Source organism: Oppia nitens, unplaced genomic scaffold, assembly GCF_028296485.1.
Source record: "Oppia nitens isolate AA-2021 unplaced genomic scaffold, nextdenovo-longstitch-racon4-pilon3 scaffold3_pilon_pilon_pilon, whole genome shotgun sequence".
Classification (NCBI taxonomy): domain Eukaryota; kingdom Metazoa; phylum Arthropoda; class Arachnida; order Sarcoptiformes; family Oppiidae; genus Oppia; species Oppia nitens.
The window spans coordinates 4,972,586-4,988,960 of NW_026533221.1; the positions used below are offsets into that span (position 1 = coordinate 4,972,586).

The following is a 16,375-nucleotide window of genomic DNA, read 5'->3' on the forward strand; positions in this document are numbered from 1 at the left end:
GCTAATTAGACATAATTTTATTTGTAAACCAAACCATGTCTTAGCTGTCGATTTACTCTGAAATTGATGAGACAGTAGTAGTGGTCACTCGTGTGACTCCACAATATTGTGACACTGAAAGAGAGACATATGTTTTAGACTTTTTTAATAATAATCTTTATTTCCTATAATTAAGACAATTATTGCGACATTTGTTTTAATTAAGTACTTTTGTGGGCGTTTGGTGTGTAATATAGTTTTTATTTCTTTTACTAGTTTTTGCACGACTTTAATATATAATCTTTAGTTTTAAAGGAAAAGATTTTTAAAATGATTTTATATATTAAGTTGTTGTAGGAGTTTAAAGAAGGTGTCAAAAAACTAATGTTTGATCCAATAATTTTTTGCTTTAATTGTGTGAATTTATATTTCAAAATATTTATAATGTATAATAAAATCTAGTTGTAACTAATATATAGTACTATAACTATACCATACATTCTGAACTGTTGATAATATAATCGTTATAATTTGATGTACTGTATTACATAAATTATATAGTTATGCAACTATTACAATAAATACAGTAATAATTATATTTATATATATATATTAAGAAAAAACTATATTAAAATTAGGGTCAATCTAGTAATAACTCCCACTATAAATCTATTTGCAATAATATATGCCTATTAATTTGATAGTATTTCTAAATATTAATGACAATTATTATAATTATAATACTGTACTTAACTTATAAACATATTTTGAATAATTCTATTTTATGATTAATACTATAATAAATGAATAATTTAAATATTTTTAACTAAATGAAAAATATAGGAAAAATACTGAAACATGCAATATATACATTATAATCCAATTATATGATAACATACTGTAGATATTGTATATCTAATCAAAAAAATCTATTGTAAAGTTATATTAATGTTTTAAATATTTGGTTAAATGTGAAGACAAGCGATAAAATAGATAATAATATTAGAAATCAAGTGATGCTTACACTGTGTTATAGAACACGATCGCCGACAGCACTCGTCAACCACTCCTCTAATAGTTCTGTGAAATAATCCCATACTTTGTTTGTTATTGTTATCATCATTATTGATGTGTGTCTTAAATAGACTAAAAGTATCATTTGGTTCATCAATGTTATCATCGTTTATCATCAAACCATTTGGTTGATCTGTATATAAAAAAATTTAATTAAAATTAAAAATAGTTATTAAAATTCTTTAATGTATTTAACAATTTTTCTAATTTATATATTAAAGAATATTCTGTTAAAAAACTAGAAGACCTTCGGCTGACATAATATTTGGGTTTGCCGTCAAAGAGCTTCTCTTATTATAGCTCTCACAGAGAAAATGCAGAGCTCGGACTAAGTTATTGCCGCAGTAGTGTCGGGTCGATCGGGTGTCCACTTTGTGCACGCCATACATATAATTATTATGAAATGCTAGAGTGACCGATATATAAAGTAAAATAAATACACACACTTTGAAGCATTTCATCGGTACGGATGATATTGTCATCTGTAATAAATTTATTTATTGTAAAAACAAAATTTTTAAAACAATTAAAATATTATTTTTGACAATTGTTTTAAAATAAGATATTTTAATTAATATATATATATATATATATATATATATATATATAACTTACTTTAAAATATTATCTGAATTTGATGTAATTGTAGCGCCAATATAATGACTTTAAGTTAGTAAACGATTGTCTTATACTTTCACAATTTGTTGACTAATGTATAGCTTTTATAGTCAATTAGAAACAAATTTGTAGTAAATTTGTGTAAAATTAATATATTTTTTGTGAGTTAACTAATGATTTGGTGTTTCTCATCGACTATTGGCCTATTGGTGGGCAACTTCTTAGTGGTTGAAGTCATGATTTGGTGTTAATTCCTAATACGTTGAGCTCAGCAAACCTGATGTGTTGTTTGCCTTTTTCAATACATACACTGTGTGTATGACATTGACATAAACGTAGGAGAAATGCCACTAATTTTTTGTTATTAACTAAAATAAATCAAGATTTCCGTCAATCATAGTCTCAATTTGTTTTGACACTTCTTTACTAAATCAAAATTTTCTTTCATATTTTTATAACTATTTTTTAAACTCAATTATCTCTTAAAACGTTTATTATTTGTATAATACTTTAGTATAAAAGATATTATTTGATAAATTTATGGATCAATTTATAGAAAAACCTAAAATAGTTATATTCTGAACACTTAAACAATTTTTACAAATCCAAACCAATCGCGAAGTAATAATTTTTAGGTTAAAATCTATGTATATCTTAAATTGAATTACTTTAATGACTATAATTATTTTTTTAATAAAGAATAATTTATTTAGTTTAATAAATTTTTAATTAATTGTTTATAATTTTGTATATATTTTAGCTTTTATAAATCTTTTACAATTATTTACTATTAAATATTTAAAATAAAACAAAATAAATAAGGTTTGGGTTGGGATTTGATACCGGTTATAGTTTTGGTAGTAATCTGTAAATTTGATATCAATGAGTTTGATAGCAAATGTTTCACACTTTATACTGCATAATAATATACTGTAATATCAATAATTTATTTTTTAAAACATTTAAAAACATGTTAATCATATGAAGTAAACATATAAAAACATGAACCCAATTATTAGTGATTGATATGTTTAGTGTTACATAGGCTTCAATTTTCGGACAAATCGGGATTTTCTTGTTTTTTGCCCTTCAATATCACTAATAAGTAAATTATAATATTATTTCATTTAATATCCAATTGATTTGTTACAACAATCTTAAGAGTATACAAATGAGTTGAATGTTGTGGACATATATTACAAGTAATTTGATGTCAATGTTTTATACAGTAAGTTATATCTATATTTTCGTTATGATATATCTATGGATTTATAATATACAGTATATAAATATTAATATAAAAATTATGGTGTTATATACCGATACAATATTTATGTCTATAAATTTAATTGATTGACTAATTATTCTGTTGGATAACTTAATCAATGGATTTAGAAAATTAATAGAAAAAATATTGGGGTTTTTACTTAATGTATTTATGATAATCAATGATAATCATCTAAAAGATTATGATTTAATCATAAATTTGTTTTAGTTTTATATAGTAATAGTTTTTTTTAATTATATCTAAGTATACTGTATTTTATTAGACGTAACCATTAACTTAAACATATAGACATAATTAGTGTCTTGATTTTCAACTAAATAAATTATTTTGTCGGTTTAACGCTTATAACTGGGACTTAGTATGTCCACCGAAGTTGACCAGTGGACGCTATTTCCGAAATTTTATTATAACTATAAATAACTATTTGTTAGGTTAGAAACTATAAAAACTTATAAATAACTATTTCAGTTATTTTGAAAAATATAAGCATTAAATTGTAAAATATTGCTCAAATATATGTAAAAACAAAAAGTAATAGTTATATAAATTATATAAAATGCTTAAACTGTTATCAACTCATATTATTTTTTTAACAATAGAAATAATTAGTTTATTTATATAAATCATTTTTGTAAATATGCTGAAAACAAGTGAATTATATATCAGTTGAAATATTTATAAGAAAATAAATAACTATTTGGCTTTTATGACAACTATATACAACTATTTAATACAGTTTAAATAACTATTTTAACAACTATTTGACGTTTTTTAGCAACTATTATAACAACTATTTAATAGAGTATAAAAAATTATTAATCAATACACTAGACATAATAATGAGATAATATTGTAAAATGTTTATAAATTATGAGTTATTAATATTATATTTCTACTGTACTTGAGTTAAAATAACTACTCTATTCAATGTATTATAAATTGTATTAATATTTTTTGATTATTTATAAGATAAAAATTTCTATCCTTTAAAAATTTTAATAGTAATATAAATTTTTAAAAATTATCAAAAAAAACACTGATAAAAAATAATTAGCGCAAATAAATACAAACTTAAAATAATTAGTACGTAGACTACAATAATAAAAACAGTTTTAAAAGTTATTATAAGGAAGAAGTAGAGTTTAATTATAATTTTGTTGGATTTGCAGATATTTATACTTTGAGTATTAGGAGAGTTGATATATATATTGTATATTACACTATATTTAATCCTCAATTATGGGATAAGTATTTTGTTTTGAAAAATATTTTCAAAAAACTGTTATATTTTGGCAAAAAAAACACTAATATCTATGGCAACGGATTCTTTGCCACAACTAATGTCATATGAATTAAATAATAACAAGAAATGTCTTTAATTCATTCAATTATTATCTTTTGGACGAAATGTTATTTAAAATTATTTGTTTTAATTCAATTATTAATCATTATATATAAGGGTAAGACTTGTTATTTTCTAAACAAGTTTATTAACTATTGATTGAACCCATAGGTTGGTCACTACCCTATAGAAGCCTAGTATTCTGGGCTGAAGTGCTTCTCTATGTTATCCTAATATGTCTACAATTATGTGCCTTTCAATTGTCTCATATGAACGCATCGATGTTTAATATAATCCTATTGATACCAAGCATTGTTGGCTTCATTTACTTTATTATTTGGCAACAATTTGTTTTAAGAATTGATATCATCTTGAATTCAATCTTCATTTTCTTACAATTTTTTTATATTATTACATCTTTTATCAAATAAAAATCATTAACAAAATGAATATTTTATAAAATTATTAATTGTTTTGTTTATTATAATTTAAATTTGAATTAATACTAATAAATTATTTTACAATTTTTACAAATTGATTTCGATTTATATTATATTATTTATAAATGAATTGTAAATTACACTGAATATAACATTTTTAAACTGAAAGTTACAAATATTTATTTAATCTCATGTATAATTTATATGAATAAATTTTTTTATGTAATTTCACAATATAGAAATGTTTGAAAATATTGTAGTTTAGAAATTCAATAATAGATAATTATGAAAAAAGTTAAGAAATATTATTATGTTTGTGACTTATCCTACATCTCAACTCAATTTAGACATTAAAACTCAATTTTTCAACTCATAAAACAAAATTTTAATTAATTTTTAAAATATAAATTATATTATTTTATTTAATTATACAGGTTAATTAATAATTAATATATTAACCAAAATTAATGATTAAAAGTACAATATTTATATTATTAAATTTTATAAGAATTTTATTTGTATCAATCAAATTTTATACATAATATCATATAATTTAATAAACACAATATTATATATTTACACAAAAAATTAATAAATATAAAATTAATTTTAAATTAATAAAACGTTATTATTAAATCATAACAATATAATCTTTTAAAATATATTATAATTAGATATAAATTTATATATATATATATATATATTGAATATGTAATTCTTAAAGAAGTGATTATTGTAAATATCCTTTAATATAAAATAAGAATATTATAATATATGACACATAAATACTAAATTTGATAAAATGTGATCAAAATTAAAATTTATTGCAATTAAAATGTATGATTCAAAGCTTGTTTGACAACACATTAAAAAATGCTTGTTTTTTTCAAGCAATAAATTGTGTAAAGAAATATAAAAATGCAATCGAGAAAACCATATAATTATTTGTTAATGATTTGAGCAATTGATTAGTTAGTCAGCATTTGGACCTTTTTTAGGCTCAGTGTTTGTTTCAGAGGGCACTGGAGGTTCATTTGAAAGTCCAGAAGCTGGAGGAAGAGATGCAGCCGCACCACCAATGGCTCCAATTGCTATTTCATCGACAGCAACGACACCAATCAATTCATTGTTAACATTTTGTTCAATACTTTCAATGCCATCAACTGATAAGTTAGTTATAGATTTAGATCTAACGCATTGAAAGTCGACATGTCTTGACTTTGCTTCTTCCTTTTCCCAGGACATCCGTATGAAAGGTCTTTGGACGTAATTGTAGATCACTTCTGGTCGACGATCACCCGGTCGACGACGAATCTTCTCTTTATGTGTCGGAAACCCTTTAAATTTTTGTAAATATTTATAATCGTCTTTCCATAATAATCACTAAATTATCGGTAAATCTATTTTATTATTAATACTACATTACCTTCAATTCCGAGTCTAATTTTTTTAAGTCCCCTTTCTTTAAGTACTTGTTTAGAAACGTCACGATTTTCTATGTATTTAAAGAACCGATACATAGGTGTTGAGTATATAACTATAAAAATTAATTCACAGTAAATGTCATTATTATAATACATGTATATAACTTTCATAATTTAATATTCAAATTCAATCTTATATCAAATATATTTAATATATAGTATTCATCACTTACTCTGTGAATATTCTTCACCGGTTTGTGGCGGATATTCTTCATCCCAATCGACCACATCTTCATTCAAAAGTATTACGATATGACTCTCTCTGTCGCCACGCTTTAAGTCAAACCAAACAAAATCAATTCATTTCAATCAGTTATCACGTAATCAATACAAGACTTGAATTGTGTCTCTAATTCAATACTCAATTCAATAATACTTTTCAAAATATAAAACTAAACTAAGTATTTGTTTTTTCAATAAACTCTTAGAAGAAAAAAATCATTTTTTTCAAAAGTCTATATACAATATGTTATGAGTAAATCATTTAACCAAAACTCAACAGTAATATCATTCAATTGATTCATTGTTTGGTCATTCAATGATTGTATATCATATCTATACTATTAGGTTATAGTGTATATACGGTAAGTGTGTCTTACTTTGGCTGAAGTAACCATTTCTGGCAAAATCCTCTCTTCGACGAACTTCTCGAACTGACTTCTGGCGCCTTCATTGCTCAGCTCATGTAGTAGTCCTCCTGTCAATCAATTCAAATCAAATAAATGCAAACATTATTGTCTATTAATTACTTGATAACTCACTTAAATTATGGCATTTAATAGTCGATGCATCAAAAGGGATGAGAAAGTAGTCACAGGCCTCCCTAAGCTCTGGCACTGTCACACTGGGAGGACATTTGATAAGTCCTGTCTTGTAGTACTCCTAATAATATTAAATATATTATTAATACTTATCTACAGTATATTGTGTTCAATCAATGTATAACAATATCATTACAAGTATTGTCTTGAAAACTGTGGCCGAAAAGCCCTCGAACTCGAACTCTCCCTTTGGATTGGCTTTTGTCAGACTTGCAGACGAGTGAAACATCGAGTATAACATCGTTTCCTTTCTCGAAGTAAACAAATCACGACTGACCACAAACCGTGTATTTTCCACCACTAATGTGATCCTATCAGACATACCACTACTTCCTCGACCACTACTTATAACACCACTCATCGATGCTGTTGTCGTCAATGTCGACAACGTATTGACTGCTGTCGTCACTTCACATAAACTATCACTTAATACCATTGCTTACCACCGATGATACGACAAAAAAGATTACTTATGTTTAATAAGACATTAACTAAACATCAATTAAATACTACTTCTTAATCATCAATTGGTATCAAACTTAAGGCTCATTAATATTGACCACAAAATACTCAAATAAATGACTGAATCACTAAACAAATGATTTTCAATTATAATCAATAATTAAGTCAATCATTCAATCATTATATTTGTATTTATATTTTATAGTTAAATATAAACAATAATTGTATTATTTTATCAAAATCTAAACAAACATTTTATGCGATAATTATTATGACTTAAATGTACAGTATTTTTATATACAGTATAATAATAATAATAATAATAATAATAATAATAATAATAATAATAATAATAATAATTACTGTATATTACTATTAGTGTATTATTACGTTAAACTCATTTCAAAACAAATATTAAAATACATTTTATTAATATTAAATTTAAACTCATATTTAAGTGCTGTTCACATACAACGTGTCAATTATTCTACACAAGTATTACATGATTTAGTTTTATTTTAATTTAAAAATCAATTAAAATGTAATTCAGATTTATTTGTATCAGAATATTGTTATTTATATTTAAAAACAATTTTTATTACTTATAATTATATAACTTATGAATATTAATATATAAAAGTGTATTTAATTTATAATATGTTTTTAAGTAAAAATTTATTATCTAAAAACAATTATAAGTCCAAATTAATTAATCTATACTATAGTATACTATGATATATAATTTGTTGAATGTTTGTATCAAATTTGTGTGACGCAAACAATTACTTTTAATGTGTCGGCGATTATTAATAATTTTAATTTATTAAATAAAAAATTAATAAATAAAATATATTTTTTCTAATAAACTGTAAGCGCGTAAGTATTGTTGCACGTGTTAACTATTGATACACATTTTATTACGTGGAGATCTAACAGTTTATATAAAATTTAATTCATAGATTAGTGTTTATTTTATTAAAACAAAAATTATATTAATTTATTGTTCACTAGTTATTGTATTATTTTTGTTTTGTAATACATTTATATTTTGTATGATTTTTTTAGCAAATGGTTTACAATCAAGTTTTATAACCTGTTATTACAACTACTATACATTGGTACTTACAATGTGTTAGATTTTAGCACTTTATACGGTATAATGTAATGTATTATATAATACTGTAGATTAAGTAAATTATACTGTACTGTACTGTACTGTACTATATCTATCTATCTATCTATTTATATAGATTTGAAAGTTGAATATAAATAAAAATAGTGAATTATAAGTTATAATTACTAATAAATATAAAAACATATGTCTATATAATATGTGTTGTAAAGTATTATTATATTTATAATATGTTTGAATTGGATGGCAGTAGTAGTTGTAGTATTAGTGATGGCAATCACTTATCATAGAGAGTGTGTACTACAGTGTGTAGTGTATGACTATATACTGTATATAACATTCAATGTATTATTCAATATATTGTTTTGTATTGTTATGTGTTTGTTGTGTTCAGTGTTAGAGTCAGTAGTGAATGAGTGCCTGAAAGGAGTGTTTAGTGCAACGCATATGAGCTCTACAGGAGAGACACGACAGTCACGAGAGAATCGGCTGAAAGAGCACTGGAAGTGATCTCCCGATCGGATATTAATGCCGGACGACCACCAGTACCACCACTGGCCACACAATTGCCCGCCTCGTGCTCACGGGTTGGCTCCGCCTATAGGAGCTCAACACAGTCTCATAGTCGACGTTGGAGTGGCGGCGGTCAACATTCACGGCAGGCCAGCCTATGTCGGAGTCCACCGACACCCGACTCTCAGGCCGTGTTAACAGATCTAACATATTACGGATCAAAGAGATCACTTCGCACATCGCAATCAGCAACTCATACGACAGGTTCTAGTAGTGGTGGTTCACATCGAAGTAGTGGTGCATCTCTGTTGTGTCGGTGCGGCAGTGGTGGACCACTTCTAGCACCCGCTACGAGCCCGCCGTCCACTCAGTTTGAGTTCTCTCGTGGTGCCCAATCATTACCGGCCACTCCTAACGCATGTCGTCGACCACTTTCCATGGGTTCCGACGGCTCTACTGCTGGTATGATAGGTGTAGCTTTTGCTGATGAGCCGTGTTATGCAGTATATGGTACGGGCGCTCACTCGACCACCGGATCAGACTTGGGATGCGGTCCTCAAAGTGAAAGTGCAGTTCTCAATAGTGCTTCAGATGACAGAAGCCGTCATACGGCACCTATGAGGACACTTCACCACTGGACACAACAGAGACGTAATTTAAGATATCGGGCAACTTCTCAGCCTTTGATGAAACTGTCGACTCTTGTAATAGTGTTGTTAGCATTTCTTATCATTGGTTTCATAGTTTTATCACCACTTTTCCATTATCTCATGTCATGACCGCATCAACTCTGATATCAAAGAATTAAATTTAATGATAATATCAATCATTGAATGGATTTGTATCACAGGTTTGTCCAATCATTTGATTCATTACTCTTAACTATCAATTACTAACTCAAACATTAAGAATAGATTATTGTTTGGTTGTAACCAATAACTTGAGTATAATATTCAATGTAAGCTATTATACAATATATTAGTCCAGTAATGAGCCTATGGCTAACATATATGCTATGAATGCATAACTCAAATGTATGTCCAGTTGTTTTTGACATTTCCTCCTTTATATTACATAATATAAGTATTTAACATACATTTGTTTATTTTTATATTATATACATTAATGATTATGTAATATCAAGTTATTCATAGAAAATTTTTATACAAATCATGCCATTAAATCAAATATTTGAATTACCCAAAAATGTCCAAGTTTGTTTATAGCATTTGCCAATTATTTATAAAATCTTATTTATTGTCATTTATTTTAGTTTTAAAATAAACATTTGAAGCTTTTGAATGAATGCTAAGAGATATACAAAATAAAATATATATTATATATATTAGTGTATATAAAGTTTAGTGTGTATTATGAATGGAAATCAACATTTAGTCAAGTCTTAAACTTAAGCCCCGGTTTTATAGCAATTTGCATAACAATGAAACCTCTATATTAACTTTCTATTAGTTAGCTTTCTATTAACTTTATAATATTAATAGTATAAAGTAAATTATATGATGTGATAAAATATTACTATGCTAAAATGATGAATTTTTATTTGTAAAATATCTTTAAAAAAATGAGATGAAATTGTAATAAATTTAATTTGACTTTAATGATCAACCAATTTTTCAGTGACATATAAAGTTATATTCGATATTATTAATATATAAAACACATAAACATTACATAAGTATTTATACTGTATGTACTGTACAACAATATACAGTATTTTATAACCAATATAACCAGTTGATGGTGATTGTAGGTGACATGTATGCCAATGGACAGCACGTGAGCCCTTGATTTGTGTTATATTTGAGAAATTAGATCCAACTGTGTTTACTGGGCCTCAAATAATTTATTTGATGGCATTGTTTTGATTTAATTTTTTACTCGACTCTCAAATATAACTCTCTATTCAAAAACATTGAACTGAAAAATCTATTAACTTGAGGAAAGAAAGCTTATAAAAGGGAAATCTTTTAAAAATGTTGTTTCAATGCTTTGCCTTTAAATATAGTACTACTATATAAATATATGGCACATATAGAGTACATGCTATCACTGTATATGTTAGTGTACTGTATATAATGCAATATCAAAATACTGTATACTAACTGTTTCTGTCTCAACATTACAATCTCAGTGATGGTTGAATAGCAGTGATGTGCAAACTATAGTAAATATTGTGCCAATAGAGTCATATCTATTTTCCTATTATGCATTGTTTAACAAGATTTACTTATAACATCTAAATATTCATTAAAACCATAGGCCAGTGTTTACAATATTTATTATGTTGTTGTCAATGCCTATATAATATAAAGTTATATTTATAAATTATTTTCAAACTAACATACAAATATCAATTTATATATCGAAATAGAGCCATAACATATAACATATTATGAACATGTATTGTACTGTATATAAAATATTATATAAAATATTAAGCTATTAATAAGTGAAAGCCTTGACAAACCACTCATATGGTCTGTAATAACCGACATTTGCGACTCCCATATGCGATATAATATTAGCAGTGAATTTTGTTTTTCTATAAAACATTTATCAATTTTTTAAACAAATATATCACATCATACTGTGTACTACCAAACGGTGCCAACGATTAATGTATTTCCAAATAACATATCACTCATGCGGTACAAGTGCTACCATATTTCACATCATTTCTCACATATAGGCCATACATTTTCAACTATTTATATATTTTTATAGGATTTTTTTTGGATTTTTTCTAAAAGAGTCAATCATAGAGAGAGAGAGAGAGAGAGAGAGAGAGAGAGAGAGAGAGAGAGAGAGAGAGTTTATGCTTAAAAGAAAACCTAAAATTGAAATAATGATGAATCAAATAGAATTGTAATTTAAGTGTATGGATGAGCACCTGGTGCTCAGGGCTGACCTTTTTCTCAACTCATTCTCACATTTTTTCAAAATTATTATCTCTTTTTCTCTTCATTCACTCTTTCATTGACTGTTTGATACAACATTAGGTGACTATTAGATAGATTTATATAAATTGATTGAATATAATTTAGTCATTTAATATATATATATATTGATTAATGTTTGAATGAGTTTATCAGAAAAAATATTTATTTATCAATTTATGTTATTTTTGGTACTTATAATTCATATTAACAACAGTATATTTTTTAAAACTATTACAGACATATGCTTTAAGTCATATATTGTATAAACATTTGATTTACTTTTATTTTTCTTCAAACATCTCTTTAAATGTTATTCTTTGCTTTGAATTTAATTCTTTTATTTATTTTATTTTGTGTAAACATTTTCAATGGTTTATATATTATTAGAGTTGTGGAAGAAGTGGTAGAAAATAGTGATGTTTATGATTATGGTTATGATTGCCATTCAGTAGATATCTCCTCCCACTCTATTAGAAAGTAGTCTACAAATGAGTTATACCTTACAAACACTTGCAAAATGATATGTTGTGAGAATAGGCTTAAAATTGAATGCATTAACATATTAGCAGTTTATGAGTTCCTTATATAAGCAATAACTGCAATAACAGCACAAATGGGCTCTAAATGATTGCCAAAGGCTCTTATCAGACAACTCTTGACCCGAAAATGCATTACTTGGGGTTATATATTAGATATATATTATATATAAAATATATTCACATAACTATAAATACTATATAAAATCGATTTACATTTTATATACACTATTCACAAACTAATATATATTTATAAAGACATATGTATATAACTATTGATATATAAATATGTTTTATTTGATACTCAATACAACTTTTATGCTCTAAATGTTTAAAAATATTATATGCATATATTGAATATTATAATATATATTCAAATTATTGTTGCAATTATTTTCACACACACACACACACACACACACACACACACACACAGATACCTATATATATAATAGCACTCATTTATTTTTAAAATGTTATATATTATACTTTATATTAAATTTTCAGTTTATTTATTGTTATTCTTATAATTAAAGACAATCTTTATATAAAATAAAAATTCAATTATAATAGCAATAAACAATAATGGTTTAAATAAATTATTTTTTATAATGAATAGTTTAGCCTATTTTTCTAACTACTTTAATGCAATATTAATTATAGTTATTTATTTTACATAGCAATTTAGTATTAAAACATTGAATAAATCTACTTGATAATTTAATTAGTAATATAGGATAAAGGCTTGTAAGCCATCCATTGCGTGTCTCATACATAAAAACATAAACTATGAATCCATCAAATTATTTGAATTAATTAATTTATGAGAAATGAATATAATGTATGGCTATAAATGTTGATCATTGTAAACGATTCATACTTTATAAACCCCTAAAACATATTTTCTTTATTTGCATTATTATTATTAAATATATATAATTTTTAAAAACACATTTTTATATTTTTTTAGAAATAAGGTAAATATATTAATTAATTATTTATCATCGTTTGACATAAATGATGATAATTACAAATAGTGTTTTGAATTGCTATTAATAAAGCATATTTTGTTTGTAATTGAAGTGTTGCATTTTTATGCAAACTTAATTTCAATAATATTTTATACTAATCTAACTATAAATTTATACATTAATATTATATAAAGAAATTAATAGTGTAATATTAAATAACTATTTAAAACAATATATATTTTTTTATAGATTGTTTAGTCTATCTGACGTTTTAAGAAAATAAAAGGATTTTTTTAAAAATATTACTGAAATTTATATAAATAATAAATTGAAATTATATAAACTTAAATAATAATAATTATTAGTAAGAATAGTATTAAGTGATAGTTTATGTGAAGTGACGACAGCAGTCAATACGTTGTCGACATTGACGACAACAGCATCGATGAGTGGTGTTATAAGTAGTGGTCGAGGAAGTAGTGGTATGTCTGATAGGATCACATTAGTGGTGGAAAATACACGGTTTGTGGTCAGTCGTGATTTGTTTACTTCGAGAAAGGAAACGATGTTATACTCGATGTTTCACTCGTCTGCAAGTCTGACAAAAGCCAATCCAAAGGGAGAGTTCGAGTTCGAGGGCTTTTCGGCCACAGTTTTCAAGACAATACTTGTAATGATATTGTTATACATTGATTGAACACAATATACTGTAGATAAGTATTAATAATATATTTAATATTATTAGGAGTACTACAAGACAGGACTTATCAAATGTCCTCCCAGTGTGACAGTGCCAGAGCTTAGGGAGGCCTGTGACTACTTTCTCATCCCTTTTGATGCATCGACTATTAAATGCCATAATTTAAGTGAGTTATCAAGTAATTAATAGACAATAATGTTTGCATTTATTTGATTTGAATTGATTGACAGGAGGACTACTACATGAGCTGAGCAATGAAGGCGCCAGAAGTCAGTTCGAGAAGTTCGTCGAAGAGAGGATTTTGCCAGAAATGGTTACTTCAGCCAAAGTAAGACACACTTACCGTATATACACTATAACCTAATAGTATAGATATGATATACAATCATTGAATGACCAAACAATGAATCAATTGAATGATATTACTGTTGAGTTTTGGTTAAATGATTTACTCATAACATATTGTATATAGACTTTTGAAAAAAATGATTTTTTTTCTTCTAAGAGTTTATTGAAAAAACAAATACTTAGTTTAGTTTTATATTTTGAAAAGTATTATTGAATTGAGTATTGAATTAGAGACACAATTCAAGTCTTGTATTGATTACGTGATAACTGATTGAAATGAATTGATTTTGTTTGGTTTGACTTAAAGCGTGGCGACAGAGAGAGTCATATCGTAATACTTTTGAATGAAGATGTGGTCGATTGGGATGAAGAATATCCGCCACAAACCGGTGAAGAATATTCACAGAGTAAGTGATGAATACTATATATTAAATATATTTGATATAAGATTGAATTTGAATATTAAATTATGAAAGTTATATACATGTATTATAATAATGACATTTACTGTGAATTAATTTTTATAGTTATATACTCAACACCTATGTATCGGTTCTTTAAATACATAGAAAATCGTGACGTTTCTAAACAAGTACTTAAAGAAAGGGGACTTAAAAAAATTAGACTCGGAATTGAAGGTATTATTGATAATAAACTGTTTTATTGATTGTTATGTTAAGTTATTTTGAATATATTTGTCTGCGATTTAGGAAATGACAACAAATGGACTGCCAATATAGTGACACTTAAATCCATAACCAATTTATCGGTTGATAGTATTGAACAAAAATGAGTTGTTTTGTAACCAATCCATATGTCTAATCAATAACAATAATATTGTTATATTTATAAGAGAGACTATATTTGGACAAACACTTCCTTACAATTTTAAAATCAGTTTAAAAACTATTTAAACGCCGTTTAACTTATATTTTTGCTCAAAAACATTTTGATTTTATTATTTTAATATTATATTATATTTAATAATATATTAGAAAAAGTTAAAATAGTAGTAAATTTTTTTTTTTTGAAAATCAATTGAAAGTTAATATAATAATAAATGTGATTTTGTTAACAATTTTATTTCACAATTGAATTGATATACAGACACTGACTTGTATTCATATAATGACAATTCATTCATCAAATGTATGTTGAAATCATTTATAAATTTTATATTGTAAATATTATATACTGTAAATACAGTATATTTATTAGTGTTTAATATATACAATATATTATAGAAGTTATAGATTTAACAGTATAGTAATGCTGTTAATTTTAATAAAGCCTAAGTATTGTCAATAAAAATATATTGCTTATATAATCTAACTATTTATAAATAATAAGTTGTAATACTAAGATTAGATAGCATTTTAATTTTTAAAAATTAAAATGCATTTTATTTAATAACAATTGTAACAATTAATTCTAATAAATAAATAAATAAAAATGTTTTATATAATAAATTATTTAATAACTATTTTTCAAAAAATAGTATTTTGTTTTAAATCATGAGGTAATGTATTATTTATTAATAGCAATTGGTGTTTAGTTTGACCATCAAATTATTCATTTAATGCCAACTATAATATATAGATTTCATTTATTTGAATATATATTATTCATATCAATATATACTATATAATGACATAACTTAATATACTCTGGAAAACATAATTTATCATTTGATGCCAACTTTGCATT

At 25.2% G+C, this 16,375-nt stretch overlaps 3 protein-coding genes across 3 annotated transcripts; 1 reads left to right on the forward strand and 2 right to left on the reverse strand.

Annotated features, from left to right (window-relative positions):
- Nucleotides 1-52: 52 nt before the first annotated feature.
- On the reverse strand, nt 53-1,770 carry LOC128957903 (LIRP-like). Its single transcript, XM_054303718.1, has 4 exons — nt 1,669-1,770; nt 1,301-1,535; nt 1,004-1,186; nt 53-114 (listed from the first exon to the last, which is right to left on the reverse strand). Exons 2-4 carry the CDS (start codon nt 1,533-1,535, stop codon nt 53-55), a joined length of 480 nt encoding a protein of 159 aa, XP_054159693.1. The 5' UTR covers nt 1,669-1,770.
- Nucleotides 1,771-5,552: 3,782 nt separating this feature from the next.
- LOC128957353 (BTB/POZ domain-containing protein 10-like) lies at nt 5,553-7,751 on the reverse strand. Its single transcript, XM_054303096.1, has 7 exons — nt 7,560-7,751; nt 7,183-7,484; nt 6,987-7,107; nt 6,825-6,922; nt 6,399-6,498; nt 6,168-6,278; nt 5,553-6,078 (listed from the first exon to the last, which is right to left on the reverse strand). The coding sequence occupies exons 2-7, from the start codon at nt 7,480-7,482 to the stop codon at nt 5,714-5,716; spliced, it is 1,095 nt and encodes a 364-aa protein (XP_054159071.1). The 5' UTR covers nt 7,483-7,484; nt 7,560-7,751; the 3' UTR covers nt 5,553-5,713.
- Nucleotides 7,752-14,000: 6,249 nt separating this feature from the next.
- Nucleotides 14,001-15,583, forward strand: LOC128958350 (BTB/POZ domain-containing protein 10-like). Its single transcript, XM_054304195.1, has 6 exons — nt 14,001-14,290; nt 14,366-14,486; nt 14,551-14,648; nt 14,976-15,075; nt 15,196-15,306; nt 15,379-15,583. Exons 1-6 carry the CDS (start codon nt 14,066-14,068, stop codon nt 15,459-15,461), a joined length of 738 nt encoding a protein of 245 aa, XP_054160170.1. The 5' UTR covers nt 14,001-14,065; the 3' UTR covers nt 15,462-15,583.
- Nucleotides 15,584-16,375: the final 792 nt, after the last annotated feature.

What these genes read in the sequence shown, in the direction of transcription:
- LOC128957903 (XM_054303718.1), bottom strand. Translation starts at nt 1,535, where the DNA reads ATGACAATATCATCCGTACCGATGAAATGCTTCAAAGTGTGTGTATTT. An exon ending in AAATATTATGTCAGCCGAAG is followed by an intron (nt 1,187 to 1,300) that starts GTCTTCTAGTTT and finishes TTTTATATACAG; the next exon opens with ATCAACCAAATGGTTTGATG. An exon ending in ATCGTGTTCTATAACACAGT is followed by an intron (nt 115 to 1,003) that starts GTAAGCATCACT and finishes TCTCTCTTTCAG; the next exon opens with TGTCACAATATTGTGGAGTC.
- LOC128957353 (XM_054303096.1), bottom strand. Translation starts at nt 7,482, where the DNA reads ATGGTATTAAGTGATAGTTTATGTGAAGTGACGACAGCAGTCAATACG. An exon ending in CAGTTTTCAAGACAATACTT is followed by an intron (nt 7,108 to 7,182) that starts GTAATGATATTG and finishes TAATATTATTAG; the next exon opens with GAGTACTACAAGACAGGACT. An exon ending in TATTAAATGCCATAATTTAA is followed by an intron (nt 6,923 to 6,986) that starts GTGAGTTATCAA and finishes ATTGATTGACAG; the next exon opens with GAGGACTACTACATGAGCTG.
- LOC128958350 (XM_054304195.1), top strand. Translation starts at nt 14,066, where the DNA reads ATGAGTGGTGTTATAAGTAGTGGTCGAGGAAGTAGTGGTATGTCTGAT. An exon ending in TATTAAATGCCATAATTTAA is followed by an intron (nt 14,487 to 14,550) that starts GTGAGTTATCAA and finishes ATTGATTGACAG; the next exon opens with GAGGACTACTACATGAGCTG. An exon ending in CGGTGAAGAATATTCACAGA is followed by an intron (nt 15,076 to 15,195) that starts GTAAGTGATGAA and finishes TAATTTTTATAG; the next exon opens with TTATATACTCAACACCTATG.